Genomic DNA, 16,597 nt, shown 5'->3' on the forward strand with positions numbered 1-16,597 from the left:
CAATCGATGACACAGGAGTAGCCTTCTGTTAATTTTGCAGCTTTATTATGTTTTTTCTTTCGCATGGACTTCTCAGTATCGAGGTATCCAATGAACAAGGCATAGACTAAAAGACAGGATATATTGGAGACATGAGTAGAAGGTTCAAAAGGTCTGAGCTGGACTGAAAGCAGTCGGGGTGTTAAGAACTTTGTAGAAATCTGTGACAAAATGTGTATGACATTACCTGTGAGCCAAACAATCACGAGGACCTCAATTTCAGCATCCTCATAGGGACCTTTTTCTTATCTTAGTGATGCTCTGAGAGTGTGCTAAGAATCATCTGGAAAGGAAAGACTGAAGCAAGAAGGACCCATGTGTCCTCTATTGGGGAAAAGAGGAAGAATAAGTGGAAGATTTGTGGCTGCCATCCCATTTGGTCGACGCCCACCACTCGAGCCTTTAGGAAGAGGCGGCGGCGTTGGGCTTGTCATCACGAGTGACAGGAATGTTGCGCTCGCTACGGCCGGATTCGTTCCCTCCGCTGACCTTTGGCCCGGTCAGTGTGAGCAGGCCGTCAGCAGAGAGGGTACAGGTGATGGCGGATTGGTCCACGCTGGATGGGAGGCGGTAGCGGCGGTGGAACTCACGGGAGATGTATCCATGGTCATCCTGGAAGACACTCCGGGTTAAGGGCGAGCCAATTTGCAGACTACTACTACTACAAAAAAAATGGTTGCGACTCACCTGTCTTTCTCCATGCTTGCCTTGGATCTCCACGTAGTCGTCACTGATCTTCACACTCAGCTCATCAGGAGAAAAGTGCTTGACGTCCAGGTAGACCGTGAACTTTTCCCTGTCAGACCTCACCTGGGCAATGTATTAGAGATAGTATAAATGTAAATGCAATCAAGCCTAACAAATGTACACTTCCAATTTGGTTTTTACCTCTGACATTCCAGAGTTGGAAGAATCCAAAAAGTTACGGAACAGTGACTGTCTGTAATAGGGGCTGATAGTGGAGGCAGCGTAGGGGAAGAGGTCGTAATCGAACATGCCCTCGCCAAAGAACTGGTCGAAGAGTCGAGCCGGGTAAATGGAGCCCAGGGCGCGTCTGAACCAGGGGTGCTGGATGGCAATATCCATAATGACTGCGGAGAGGTTCGGGTCTGGTACAGCTCGGCTTGACTCGGGTGATTGAATGTGGCAGCTCAGCTTAGGCTCCCGTAGGTGAAGTGAAAAGAGCGACCAAAGAATGATGTTGAAAACAGCGAGGAGATGAGAGTGACTCGGGTGTTTTCTGCCCAACGGCCGCATCCTCTTTATATACCTAAGAACCAGAAAGAGGGGCTTTAGCCACGATCCCTCTGGAATGGCATTATGTCATGTTGCATTTAGCACACTCAGCAGAATTTGAGTTGAGGATGGGCAGTCTGGGGGTGGGGATTGGTGGGTTTCAGGGTACGGGGACTGGCGTGACTCAGTACCACCTACACGCCAGACACCAGGGGCTGCCAATAAAAACTGTTCCCCGTGTGGAAGGCATGGCCAATACAATACAGCCAGGAAGCAATGTGCAGCGCCGTATTGTTCCGTACGGGTGCCTGGGCCAAGTGGAGATTTAGAGACATAGTTGGAGAGGGGAAGAAAAGGGTCAGTGAGGATGAGGTTACTTTTTTAAGTACTTCATTTAATATTTTGCGTTGGGTCCTCACATGTTCCTCATCCCAAATTTCCTGTTGAACAAATTTTCCTTTCCATCACTCCTTTCATCTAATTGGTTGCTTGTTTTGTTTCTTTGCCCTGTGTTGCCTTGGTCCGTACTTTTGATTATTTTTTTCAAGTGCCATTCGTTAGACATTTCTGAAATTCTAATTGAGTAAAACATGTTTTGCTGTGATTGGTTGTGACCTGAGACCTGGCAACTGTAATTTACATTACATTGGCAGATATAATTTTCAGTCGACAGAAAGTGGCAAAATGGCCGCCCTCTGAGATGGATAAAAACAGTTGAATTTTGATGCTTTTTTTTTTTCACTTTGACTTAAGAGCAAAAATTCAAGATATGAGTGTTCTGTGGTGGCAGTGAAAACAATTCAGTTTGACAGATAGTGAGCAATTCTTCAAAAAGAGGCTTCAAGCTGTCACTCTTGTTTTGAATTTTACGATCAACGTAAACATATAGGGTAGGGAATGGCAGAGCCCCGCCCGACACCAGCCTTATCTCAAGGTATCAGGTCGACACAACGGTGGCCGCATTCCATTTCCATTCCATTTTGTGGACAATTTATTGGTAGCACATGCAATGCCTTCACTGGGAACGTTGCCACCACCAACATTGTAGAGCTCTCATGCTGCTACTTAACACGGTAGTTGCAGCGCTTGTGCTTTAATGACAAGATAATAGCTTGCTGAAGTTATAGAAAATCACTCACTAGTGTTCCTATAAGCTTTATTTTCGATTCACCCGATCACAGAGTGTGAAAACCTTCGATCTCTGCAAACACTTTCACAATTGGTGTGGGGTGTTGTCTAGACCTGTACAGGACATTCAGGTTTGGTTGCTATGTAATATTCTCACAAATCAGTCTTGTGTTGCTTTTTTTCATTTGCTTAATTACAGTTCAGCACTGAGTACATGACTAAACTTCTCAAAGGGAAATGAGAGTGTGGTTGGGAAGACACTTTGTCGAATCTATGTCTACGTAGCATCTTAGGGTGAAGATGCGGAAATTCGAGAATACATGTATAGATAATGATGATAATAATAATAAATATAATCCATCTGAATTATACAGTGTTTTGTGGACACTCAAAGATACTTCATATAACATATTAACATTTTTCTAGTTTGAACTCGTCTTTGGCAGACAAAACGGTTGTAAAATACTGAGCTGAACAAGTGTATTAAAAACTTAAAAAGTATACGCATATCTTATTGTACATTTGGAACTGATATAAAATATTTGGCAACTATTTGCTGGTTAACTACGAAAATCATGCGTTTAACAGCAATTAAAAGTGAGTCACTGCTCCTGAAGGTTGGCACAGCAATGACCTGGTGGTCTTTGTCATTCTCAACCATTTTTTTCTTCTTGCAGTTCCGTGACATAGAAATAACCCTATTGATATAAAAGTCAACTGTCCCCATAGTCAAAACTTTACCATGCAGGCAACCTTTTTCATTTGTCTCCTGTGAGTTCGAGTATAAAATGATACGAACAAAAGCACGCAGGATGACAATAGACCAAGCAAACTGAAGTGAGCTCTTGTTTGACATCAGAGTCAGTTATGCATGCTTACTCGCTTCAAGGAGCTATCCAATGGAGCGTCCTAATCTATCTCAACTGGCATGAATGGACAACTTCCCATTTTGTGTCTGAAAACCCAATTCATTGAAAATTTCCAAGCATCAAATGCAACACTGAATGCAATCCAACAGCAAACATATTTGCCTCAAGTGACTGAGTCAATGCTTTGATTTTTTTAAACCACCAGGTCAATTGGTAACTTACTGCTGAAATCATTTTATGTGTTTCTGCAATTGATAACATAGTGAATGTCATTCAACTGAAATGGTATTTTCAATTAAAATTTTAATGATGTGAAATTAAAATTAGCATTACTCCACGGAAAAAGAAGGGCCACTTGTTAAAATTTCAGCCTTCTCAAATTCTGAGTATGAAAAGAGCAATTCAGTTAGCAAATTCCACATTCCTATTCAAAATGGTTAACTGTCAACATCTCTGTGCTATTAAATGAGTCCATACTAAAGCATCTTAGCAAACTCAACAAAAAGACCACAAATCTTAACATTCAGTTTTGACAAAATGTATGACATCTAAAAAAAAAAGGAGAGGAGTGGGCATGTTATTTCCCATGCCTGCTTCACCACTAGTGGCATTAGGCTAATCCTGCTGGGGCTTTGGCCTGCTAACACTGGGGCTTAGTTGCTCCATATAGTCATGGGCCAAGAGCAACCGAGCCGCTCAGCCGCATCTGTTGTAGGCTAGGCTGCTAGAGGTTGTCCGAAGTTCGGGGTCGGCGAGCTGCTGCCGACCGGACACAGACGTCGATTAGACTGGCTCCAGATCACCAGAGTCAGCACTCTGGCTTTTTAATCAATGGCACAGACAAAGACTGTCTGTGTGTTCAAACGAGCTGTTTTGGCCTTCTGGCTGCGTGAACATGCTCTTATTCAGTCATTATGAGTTTGATGCGGAGCCACATGGCACCGGGAAGGATCAGAGAGAGCACCTTTATAATAATATTGCATTTTTGTTTGAAGGTTCCTACAAAGGCTCCGAAGAAACACTGTACAATGAAACAGTAAAAGTAAAGTATAAAATCGATGTGAAAACAAGACGAGAGGGAGTATGAATGAAGATATTTGAAATTTGGCTTTAAAAAGGAAAATACTGTCTGTGTTGCACAGATCAGGTGTTATTCAAGTTCTACAGCAGGGGAGCTGAGTGACTGAATGCCGGAATCGAACTCTGCGCCTCTGAACTGTGAGGCAGACGTGCTAACCTAACAGGTAGCCAGTGGTGGAATATTATTTCCTTGATGACTCGAGCAGCATGGATTTTGAACTAATTGTAAACAATCACAGCAAGGGAGATGTTGAGGAGTGAATTTTGTTTTTTTCTGAAGAAATGAAAATGTCCATGAAAAAGGAAAACAAATTTATTTTCTTGGATCATCGATGGTCTGTTTGTTTGATGATCTTAAACATTAAAGAGGGGAAATTGTCATGTGCTGTGTTTTTTGTTCAGTTGGTTTTCTCTGGCTTCTTTGTTGTTGTCTGTTCATTGTTTATTGTGCTCTTTGCTCCTGTCAGTAGTCAGTGTTGTCTCAATGTTTGTTGTTTGAATCTTGTTTCCTGATTCTCACTGCCTTATATTGTGACTTGTTCGCTTACTTTTAAGAAAAAATTAACCCATCTTGTGGCACTCCTTGCCGCCCCACTTCCTTGGGTTAACCATTTACTTAATTAATTGCAAATTTTGACAGAAATTAAGAAAATCTTAGCTATTATTAGATAGTATAAACTAGTCCAAGCAGCTTGTCGTGATTATTGTTGCTTTATCCTTACCGTTTTCTGTTTTTCTAATTTGGAACCTTAAATGGGTCATTCATTAAACGAATGATATATTTTTGGGCCAATTACGATCAAGGCAGTTATGTGAACACGCTGCACTAATTATATCACACAAATACTTTTTTTTTTTTTTTTTTTTTTTACTCTTTTTAGGTATATGACTTTCATTGATGACGTGTTGCTTTCTATTTTGGCGAAGACATGAATAACGTGAATGGGCAAGGTCCGGGTTTTCTCGTTTTGGATGAGCGGTCGCCATCTGCTGGAAAAATATCAAATTACAACGAGCGCGATTTTAACCGGTGTCAACTCATCTCAGAATTCACAATTATTCCGAGGTTTTTGAAGACTGCACTGAAATCATGGCTTAAATTGTTTGCTGGCTCTTGGTTGCGCATTGTATAATGAAATGACAGTAGATATATATTATCCATCCATTTTTTGTGTGTGTAATCTGGACTGTAGTTGTCATAATATGCCAAAATTGTCTCATTCCCCATTATTATGATGGACCTGGCTGGATATCAAATATCCAAGAAATGCTCAAATTGTTTTATGGAAAGCTGCATCAAGTGTACAACAGGACTAGTTGAGGCTATTGATGTTACCAGGGCAGCACAATGTGAAAAAAAACCATGAGTTAGTTGCCTATAGTGCTCTAATTTAAAACAAGATAAACCTAAAAGCTTCACGTCCTTGAATATAGCTACTACTGCATCATTACACCTGCCTACGAGTTCGGGCTTGCTAGTACAGCACAGTTGTTTACTCGTAGTTGATTTGTAAAAAGCAATTTATTTGTCATAAGTGGAAATTGTGGGGGGTTGAAATCGAAATGTCGTAGGTAACCTGGAGAGAAAGAGAGAGAGGCAAATGGAGAGAGAGAGATAAGTGAGACTATTTCCTGCAACATTACGCGTGACGTCACAGTAGATACAGAGTAGAAGTACACGCAAAACATCAGTGTATTGTCGTACGCTTCACTGAACGCGTGTCCTTGGCTTGACACTTTGACCATGGCACTGTCGCTCGTGCACGATGTGAGTAAACAATTTTAAGACAAAAACAACAACTTGTAAAAACAAACTAAAAGAAAAACGCTAAAAAAAGAACAAGAAGCTATTGAGAGGCAAGTGCGACTGTCTTGCGTCACCGCAGAGGAGCGAACAAGCGGCAGGCACCCTTGGCTTGGAAATGTTGAGGGGCTCACTGAGGGACTCCGCGTCCGCTGTGCCTCCCGTGGCGGAGCGGCCCGAGCTGGAAGACAAGTCTGCAGATGAGGACGACGTGTTCGACGACGAGGAATCCGGCAGCTGCCGCCGCCGTGTGAGTCTGTGCGTGCGCGCGTGTGTGAGGTGTTTTTTCTGTCTTTTATGGGCGTATGTGGTCACCCCTTTTTTTGTTCTGTTTATGTTTTTCCCCCCTCTCCCGATTTTTTTTTTGTCCAAGCACTTTTTGAGTATGTTGTCATTGTTTTCATCCATCTATCCAGTTTCCGGGTCTTTTTCTTACGAGGGTCTCGCCCGAAAATTAGATTTCGGAGCTCTCTTTCTGACAATAATATGGCATTAATACAGTATAAACATGTTGCAGCGCTTTTAGTGTACAACAGAGCCAGGTCTAGGCAGGGGCAAGAGGGGGCCTGGCTCCCTCAAATAAATGTGGTGCCCCCTCAAACTAAATCTCCCAAAATATATTATATTTCATATATTTTTATTAAATCATGCCTCTCTCCTCCGCTCCACTTCTTAATGTCTTGCTTGCCCTCTCAAATATAAAACATATACAGTAATCCCTCACTACATCGCGGTTTGATTATCGCGGATTTAAAAATAAATAAATAAATCACAAATTCAAAATAAACCTTCTAAATTGAGGAATTATGGCACGAACGTTGTCCACACGCAAGCAGAAGGCAGGGTGTCCACACAATCGCAGTACGTACACTTGTACCGTTTTATAAAAAAAAAGTTGGTTTAATAATAAGAGTTCTAAAGACATATTTACAGTGTTGTACCTTGTTATAAAAAAAATTATAATAATAAAAGAGTTCTAAAAACATATTTACGGTATGTACACTTGTACTTTGTAATAAAAAAGTTGTTATAATAATAAAATAGTTCTAAAAACATATTTACAGGATGTATACTTTAGCTACATACACATACGCACGCACGCACACACACACACACACGTATCATATTTATATTTATATTATTTATACATTATTTTCTGTATGTCGTTTATACTATGTATTAATATAGTATTTACATGTTTGAAATTTATTTAATATTCTAATTATAACATATGCACTTATATGATTTAATATACACTTACTGATACACAAACAATGTATGTATGTTCAAAAAAGGGTGACACTACTTTGCAGATTTTCACATATCGCGGGTGGTCTTGGAATCAATTCTCCACGATAAACGAGGGATTACTGTATTCCTGGATCAGAATCCTTGATTTATAAATTATGAGGCTTGGACCAACCAAAAACAACAATTCCCTCCATCATTTGAATCTAATGTGTAACCGCCGATTGTGCCGCAAAGCAGGTTAGAAGCGTGTATGTGATTTTTTGCATTGATGCATTCAAGCCACGCATGTACACACACATGCAGTCGTTTATAGGGTAATAGGAATTTGGCCCCACATGCATTTCACAGAGGATTTCAAGTGATGAAGCATCAAATGGGATGTTGAATATTGTCTAGGCCTACTAAAACAACAACAAGCACAAGCATCCTCTTCTCTAAAAAAATAGAATAAGATTAAAAAAATCACACAACATAATGAAATGAATGATAAAACAGTAGATTGAACAAAATAATTCTCAATTTTTAAATTACAGTACAATTGTAATGCAGTTTCACAAAACAAAGATTTTATGCTGCAGATTTTATTGCTTGATTTTGTTGTCATATTTTTTCAACTCAGACCATTTCTGCAGACAAATGTAGCAATAAGTTGGGGGAGTGAGTAAGTAAAAGACCTATTACTTTAGAATTATTACTTGAGAATAACCTATTACTGCCTGTTAAAAAATGTTAAATCAGCGTATAAAAAGAGAACTAGATTGTTCTGTTGCACTTTGTTTATGCTAGAATATTGAGAACTAGCTTGTTCTGATTTTAATGTTGTTGTTTTTGTACATTCTGAAATCAGTAAAGCTGAACTGGTTTTAAATTGAATCCAATGTAAAAAGATAGTTTATTTTGAGTTATTTTTTTATCGGTATAGGTTTATTTCCAGAAAAGCCATTGTTGTTATATCAAAATACCATGTCGAAATCACCTTTATCGTATTGAAGTGTATCATTAAAAAAACGATATTGTGTCAAAGTGCTTAGGCACTTTATCAATACGTGTCAAAAAAAATATATTAGACTCCTAATATTTAATGTGTGTGTGTTGCATAAATTACTGGTACGAGTATCTGTACCTTAATATATGTACCGGTTATGCCCACCTTTTACCTGAAGTCAACTCGGGTAGGCTATGGCATCTAGGATAAGTGATACAGAAAATGAATGAGTAGATGGATCTGAAACCCACATCCCAACTGGAATCTTCTTACTGGAAGGCAGCTGGAGAGAAAATGACCGTGACACCATTTCCAAGATATCACAGCGCACTATCACGATTCACCAGACTGGAACGGTCCATCAGAGAAAAAAAAAAAAAGGAAGTTGCGACAAGTGAGCCCTACAAATCTACTGGCCTTGCTGCAATGGGAACTGGGTTTAAAGGTGTCACAGATTGTATATTGTACTTTATTAGTATTAATTGTATTAAAAGAACGTGACACAGCATAATTCTGAGGAAGAAGTGGGTTACGTCAAAGCGAGGAATAAATGAGTGTGTGTCTATTTTTAGAAGCTGCCTCGCCCATTTCACTGACGGTACTGAGTCTGATTTGCTTGTGTACATTTTGGCAACAGACACTGCATGCCATGCTTCACTATCTCCTCCACAGGTGCAGATGAATTTATTGATATACTTGTTGCAAAACACAATAGAGTATACTGTACTTATTGTATTTGTACAGCTTGGTGGTGACCCGATGTCACCCGGAAGGGCTTTTTGTGTCTTTATGAAAGGTCATGTGCATTTTTCATTGGCTGTTACATCTGTGTTGTTGCGACTCCGTGCGCCAGCAATACAAAATTTGAATCTCCACAAAACTAGTAACAGACCATCGACCTTTCATTAAAACCAATAGCTGAACGCCACCCACTGCACGAGAGTTTAGTCGAATGCATCGCTCAGTGTGTAGCGGCCAACAGAGCATTTGGACCTTCTCTGTGGAATTCGGGAATTTCAAAACATCTTCTTTATTGTTTTAGATGCCAGGACTGGAGGAAGAGGAGGGATCCTGGAGATCAGCCTCTCAGATGGAAAGCGAATTTATGCAGTTGAATTTCAAGAAGCAGGTGTCTTACAGGTAAGGAAGTGGTTTAAAGCAAAAGAGAAAGTGGAATGTGCTTATCTACTAACCTGTCAAACCTGAAAGTGATGACATTATTCCTCTCTGTGTCCTGCTTGTGTTTTTGTGTGGGCTGGGATTACCTCACGATAAACCTCCGCTGATAATATTCATTCGTTCAATATTCTAAATATATCTCAAGGTGTTTATATAACAGTCACAATAATGAAAAGCAAAGGATGATTGCAGTAAATGGAAGAGGGAATTTGCCCCCAATAAAAAGGTCGCAAAACACTCCAGGGCCAATATCACTTTTATTTTTCCACTCGCTTTGATACTTATTGATTCATCTTGTAAATCCGTTATCAAAACAGTTTGTACAGATAGCAAAACATCATTTGATGAAAAATGAAAAAAAATCCCATGGAACTGACAAAAAAAAAAAAAAAACACTTGAATTTGTGGCTAGCTAACCACCAATCAGTGGGAGTTCACTGTATTACACCAGTGATGAACTAGGTCATATGTGTCAAGTGCAGTGACATGGATAGATCTATATTATGCAATATGCAGGCCATGTCCTCCATGAGGTCTTCAAAAGTGAATTGCAGCCCCCATTCGCCCCCTCTCTGGTGGTGGAGCGTGGTGCTTACACTCATCCCCATGTTAGAATAATCAGTAACACAGGCTATGTGTGAAAGCGAGGTGGTGCGGCGAGGGGGCGGGGTCATGGCTGGCCAGCCGGCTGCTGTTAAGACTGACACGACCGAGTTATGTAAGCGTCGGTGTTTTTTAACATCTGTTTAATCTCTCGCCGGCGAGGTTTTATTCGTAATATATCCGTTGCAAAATTAGACATCTCGAAATAGAAACGTCAGCAGGGACTTTGAGAGAATAATCTCGGATGTTGTTTCGCTCTTTCTTGTCCTCCTGTGATATTTACCTCAGCTCATTATTTTTTACTAGCACCTTTCGTATTATATTGCCTCCAGTATTTTCTTCTTTGTGCGTCAAGCCGTGTGTCAGGAAAGGAAGTGTCTGCCATGTGTTGTTTTATTAGAGATAATAAACATCAACAAGAAGCAGACATGAAGTTCTGCCTTCCTGGATTTAATGCATTTATTCTCTATAATTAGATCTGCGCTTTGAAGGATGCACTGCATCAAATGAAACAGACAAGATGAACGTCAAGCAGCACTGCAGATTTAGCACTTCTGCATCCCAGTTCACGGAGGTGTTAGGTTCAGATCCCACCATTCCGTGGGGAGCTTGCGTGTGCTCCCCGTGATTGCGTGGGTTCACTCTGGCTACCGAGGTTCCACCTACGTACATCCCAGAAGCATGCGAGTTAGTTGCTAGTTTTTCATTGCGTTGCTCTGAACGGATCCGATCCTCAGAGACTTTCTCTTTGACGAGTGTTTGATCAGTGTTTGGTGACTCTTCTGTCACGCCGCAGTTTCTTTTGCCAACAAGCCACGACACCTGCGCAGCTTCTCCCCACGTCACCATCACTCACACTCACAGCCAGTCTAGGGAAGGCATTTATTTATAAGCGTCGGATTCAGCCCACTCCTTTTGGGCTCTTATTACCGTGTACTAAATATTGTATGTAAACGCATTGTCCGGAATGTGCCCAAATAAGCTAAACTAAAGTAAACTCAGCCGCACATCATGACAGATAATGTTGTCGACCGGATCATTTTCTTGAAAAAGAATGAAGGGTAGAATTTACGTATGAGCTGTAAATAAATGAACTCATTCATTATGTAGGGCGGAAAAACTTGAGCTTGCCTTCCATCAATGACCGACAGCCGCCACTGGTACCCGGTCTTAAACTCAGCTGGGATAATGTGCACAAGTGGTACAGAAATTGGGTGGATGCATAAATAACACATTTTGTGATCTATAACTCTTGAACAACCAAATGGAAGCTTTGCCCTGACTTCAAAATGATTACAACAAACAGCGTACTAACACTCAGCCAATCAGTTTAATTACCTTCTCCGTGGTTCCTCTCTTATCATTCCTACTTCTTCATTGCCAATCAAGACCAAAATAAATAGGACTGCGTCTGACGTCATAGTAATTATGCCAAAGTCATAAGTTCACTTGTAAACTTCTTTATTTTGCACCAAACGCTGTGTACCAAACTAAAATGAACTGTACTGCTTCATAGAAACAAGACATCAGATGACAAGCCAAAAGAGCGTGATCAATATCACAATCGACTGAAATCAGTGCAAGTGTATTAAAGATGAATACACCTGTAAAATAAATAACAATAACAAATAAAAGTAACTAAAAAATATAAATAATAATTATACAACAGTGTGTATAGACATTTGTATATATGCATGATATTAATTGTACCAATGTGATTTGTAAAAATGATTTTGCACAATGGCCACAAAGTATTTATCTCACACACAATGGAGAGTTGCTTTATAAATTAATTGTGAATGATATAAAACATGATTAACAGTAATGACATTTTTAACAGTTATTAATTGCATTACTACGCCTAAAACAAAAGTACTGTTGGCAGCTCACCTCATTTATAATTTGTACGAGTTGATTACTTATTGAAGCTCTTTAAATGTTAAAACTTTGATGAGCCGCATTCAAGCTCAGAGGCTTCTGTTGCTCCCTCAGGCGTGATCAAACTCGTGATTAATATTGACAAGCGTTGATATGTCAAGCAGCTGAGGGAGTGGGAGGGGAGGAACAATGCACTCCTCGCCTCGAGCCAGAAAGTTGTATAACGTAGCACCACAGCATGTACCAGAAGGATGGAGAACAACAAAACCGAGAAAAAAAAATCGTGGCAACTCATGGCCTCCTCGTCTGCCTCGAGACAAATTCATCGTTTATTTTTTTAATTTCTTTAATTCATCTTCAAACTTCCTGGATTAATACAGAATGAATTGAAACGGACGCATACGTATTGGAAAATAAATGTGTCCAAAATCATTGCTGCTGTTTCTAACTGCAGAATGATTGTTTTTTTTTTTTTTTTTTTTTTAGTTGCAAATGGTTTACCTTAAGTAGAATCTCACATTTCATTGTGGCCAACGATAGAATGTGGATCAGTCACCATGTATATGCAATCATACGTGTTGTGTTCCTTTTTCTAAACGATCTTCCGCCCCAGTAGCATTTCTAAATGTTTTGCACAGCTTGGGGAGCTTGCTGCTGTGTTGGCATTTGAAATAACAACCGGTTGGGCAAGCTCCGTGATCAACACATGCATTTGTTTGCTTTATGTGAAATCACCTGAAATTTGAAGAGTACAAAGAAACGATAAATCCATCCTTCCTTTACCTGAACCTCAAATTGTGTTTCCACACAGTTTAAGTTTTTATCAGTCATAGTAAGTGGCATCGTGGTAACCATTGAACCCCAGTTCCGGGGATGTCTCACCTTCTCATCTGAGTCTGTAAATTATAATTATTTATACTTTATTATATACACTTTTTTTATCCACGGCACATCTTTTCATTTGAAAAAAGCTCAAGGCACACCACCACCAAAAATGACCACGGCACATCTTTTCATTTCACTAAATCTCAAGGCACACCACCACCAAAAATCTGTGTCACACAAGTGTTACGCACATCTTAAAATCAGGTATTTCGTGACGAAAGACGTTGAGAAATTCCTATACAATTAGTCATTTCCTATATTGGGGCGGACGGACAGATAGAGAGAGCTGAATAATTGAATTAAAAACAAATATTTTGTTTTATTTGTATTTATTTTTTCTAACAAAACAGTTTTAGACAGTGTAAGGAATAAACTAATGTGATTAAAATCCAAAAGAAATAATATGACTGTGTTTACTGTTTTAGAGTAGCGCTATAAATATTGCGACAATAAGACAAACAAAATGCTACCGGATCACGTTCAGGGTTAATGATGACGAGTTTACAGTTAGAGTCCTTTGCTGGAGAGAAACCGAGAAAATGGGTCAGCGGTGGGTGGTGAAAGGATCTCTTGGAAAATTGTGTCAGGCTTCTGAGTGGCATTTTATTTGTCATGGAAATGCAAAGTGGGCGATGGTTGAAAGAGAAAGTGAGCAGGTGTGTACGTGCGTGTACATGCACCAATGTGTACACTGCAAATCCACCACTGATAAAAGGATGTAACATAACACTCTTATGTTGTTAAAATAGGGTGCTACCTGGACGCAACACTGATTGGTGTCTTGAAATTGAAACCACGTCCTTAAATAATGATTAAAGTTGACTGGTTAGAGTTGAAATGATTTGTCTGTTATTTATCCATTTTTACATTTGGCACTTGTCATCAACAGAAAATAAAAATAAACTGTCAAAGTTCAGATTTCTAAATAGTCTACCTAAGTATAAATAATAAATGTTTTATTTGTACTTTGTTATGTGTCACCACTGGTGCATGTTACAATAGAAGAGGGTAGACTACAATAGAATAGACTAGAATAGAATAGAATAGACTAGAATAGAATAGAATAGAATAGAATAGAATAGAATAGAATAGAATAGAATAGAATAGAATAGAATAGAATAGAATACAATGCCATGCAATGCACGGCACAACACTACACTACAATACAATACAATACAATACAATACAATACAATACAATACAATACAATACAATACAATACAATACAATACAATACAATACAATACAATACAATACAATACAATACAATACAATACAATACACCTTATGGTAATATTTTACTTTTTCACTTTCACTGTATTTTTTTTAGTGCAGGTAACATTTTCATTTGGAGTATTTTACTTGTAACATGACAGGCAAAGAATAAACAACTACATAGCATATTATATCTTTATCCATTTCAAGTCTAAGGGCTCCATACTTTCTTTTTTTGTATTCTTTTTATGTACGTGCAATACTTTTTTTAAGAGGCGTGTGGAAGTTTATTGTTCAGGCATGTCACAGGGCAGCTAACAGTGAGGCCCTGATCTGGAGGACTGTTGTCATTAGCCACTTCCGTGTTTTGAGCCGGGTGGGGATGAGAGAATCACTGCGCGCTTGTGTACGCGTTTGCCGTGAGTGTGCTCGCGTGCGTGCCGGTCGCTTGTCCTGCGTGAGCTTGGCAATCGTATTATGCGCACTCGTGCGTGTCAGCGTTTACGGTAATGGACTGTACTGATTAAATCGACAGCCAAAATGAGGAGAAAGACGGAAGGAGCTAAGTGTGAAGTTCTAGAAGAGAAATGGAGGAGGAAGAAGCCTCTGAGAAAAACTCAAGGACTGAGAAGTGAGATGTGACGTGACACGAGAGTGAGTCGCTGCAAAAACTACTGAGTTGGAGAGGAATGCAAGCAAGGATTAAGTCAACACTAATCTCTCTCCATACACCCAACCCACCTTGTGTGCCTTGTTTAAAAGACCTTTGGCTTATGGATTATTGACTTTGTAGCCTTTGTAGGGTAGCCATATTTGAAGTCTTTAAAGAGTCCCTTAAACGTTGTAATATATGTACCGTCGGGTTTGGTGAATGGTTGGTGCTGGTGTTTACGCTGCAGATTTGTTTGCAAGTTGTGTATTATACCTTGAAGTAATCATCGCTATCAAACATTTTATACGTATATCGTGTGACACTGGAGACATTTAGAGCCCCCCCAGAGTGTTCTTCAATGATTTTGGGTCAGGATGCTTGAACAAGATCATTCTTCAAGCTTTGATAGCGTCACCTGTCAAAATGAGGTAGGCCGAGACCTTTGAGCCCAGGACTATCGAAAATTATCTGTCATGGATGGCAACAACACCGACCAGGTGTTAGGTGCACAGATGAACCTCCACGATTGTTTTTGCAAGGAAAAAGCAGGCGATGAAGATGATTCATTTAAAGACGATCGAGATGGGGGACTTAGTTCCAGCTCATCTATTTCTTCACAACGTACCTGCTCCCCTATTCCCCATTCCTCCCCCAGCCTCCCTCCAAACTGTATGGAGGAAGAGAAGGAGATGCTTTTTGGCTGCTCCAAATCATTCACTGGACTAAAACTCTTCAAAAGAAGGTAAGAGCCAGACAGGCTGCAAGTGTAATATCGTGTGATGACGGAAGGTGGCGACATTGGTTCACTGTTCTATTCAACAGCGTTCTAAACATTTATTTGCTGGAAGCGGTGACAAACTCATTTGATGTCGGGTGTATCTGGCCTAGAAAACCAAAGCATAATAGAAATAACAATAACGTTTGCCTCTCTGTTTGAATGCAAAACAGTACAAGTGTATTTTTTGCAAAACATTTGAGAGCAACCAAATGTGTACTTTGCTTACCCTGTCGTCTTAAGATGTGTATTTTAGTTGATCACAGTAATTGTAAAGAGAGTAAATTAAATATATGAATTTACAGGCATTGGGATTGTGCATAAACATCTAATGCATTTTTGGAGGTAAAAGAAATTATTTTACTCATCTGTGCATATTAAAACTAAAACTAAAGTTGACTCCTGAACTGTACAACTAAGGAGAACTATGTTAAATAGGGTAATGGAAAAAAGTAATCACCAGTCCTGTAAATGTTTAAACTTTGGACAAACAAGGCACCTACTGTCCATAAGAAAAATCTGTAGGCGTGCCATCAGGCAAAAAATACTGGGGAAAAAAATGACTAATTGAACTAGCCATGACTTCATCTGCTTTATATGACTGGCAACCGGTTCATTGTATACGACTCCACCATCAAATGGACAAGCATTTCATTAGCATTTAATTTCACACCCAGTCATAAAGGGACATGATTCCCTTTCTCATTGTTGTCATGCCAATAGGAGCTTTGTGATGAGGATCAATACTTTGAGTTTTCCCAATCAAGGTGGCACTGTCGTTGAGTTGTCGGCACTTCCACCACAGTTGTGGGTTTTGGGGTTCAAATAGTGTTGGGCGATATGAGGGAAAAAAATCTCTCAACAAAAAAACTGCAAATCGACTTGCTTCAGAGAACAATTATTGTAGTGATGGGAGAATGAAGCTTCAAATTTGCTTCTAAACCAGTTGTATTTTTTGACTACTCAAGAGTGCACAGTTAGTTTAAATAAAGAGTTTTAAAAATTGGCAAGTCTGTGT

General features: G+C 39.6%; 2 protein-coding genes across 7 annotated transcripts in view; one reads left to right on the top strand and one right to left on the bottom strand.

Annotated features, from left to right (window-relative positions):
• Positions 1–23: 23 nt before the first annotated feature.
• On the bottom strand, positions 24–1,311 carry cryaa (crystallin, alpha A). The gene is made up of 3 exons (XM_088368709.1): positions 928–1,311; positions 727–849; positions 24–651 (listed from the first exon to the last, which is right to left on the bottom strand). Exons 1-3 carry the CDS (start codon positions 1,294–1,296, stop codon positions 442–444), a joined length of 702 nt encoding a protein of 233 aa, XP_088224835.1. The 5' UTR covers positions 1,297–1,311; the 3' UTR covers positions 24–441.
• Positions 1,312–6,023: 4,712 nt separating this feature from the next.
• Positions 6,024–16,597, top strand: part of LOC148402137 (diacylglycerol kinase zeta-like) — a 50,822-nt gene continuing 40,248 nt past the window's right edge. Inside the window, exons 1-3 of one of the 6 annotated variants that reach the window (XM_088363012.1) lie at positions 6,024–6,120; positions 6,239–6,406; positions 9,435–9,532. In XM_088363012.1, the coding sequence (XP_088219138.1) occupies positions 6,097–6,120; positions 6,239–6,406; positions 9,435–9,532 (290 nt within the window). In that variant the 5' untranslated portion in view covers positions 6,024–6,096. Of the gene's footprint in view, positions 6,121–6,238; positions 6,407–9,434; positions 9,533–14,489; positions 15,547–16,597 lie in introns of those variants that run through there. The other 5 variants (XM_088363030.1, XM_088362996.1, XM_088363019.1 and 2 more) reach the window with 5 other exon arrangements.

This window comes from Syngnathus floridae, chromosome 2 (assembly GCF_059516105.1).
Source record: "Syngnathus floridae isolate MCC-2025c chromosome 2, RoL_Sflo_1.0, whole genome shotgun sequence".
Classification (NCBI taxonomy): Eukaryota; Metazoa; Chordata; class Actinopteri; order Syngnathiformes; family Syngnathidae; genus Syngnathus; species Syngnathus floridae.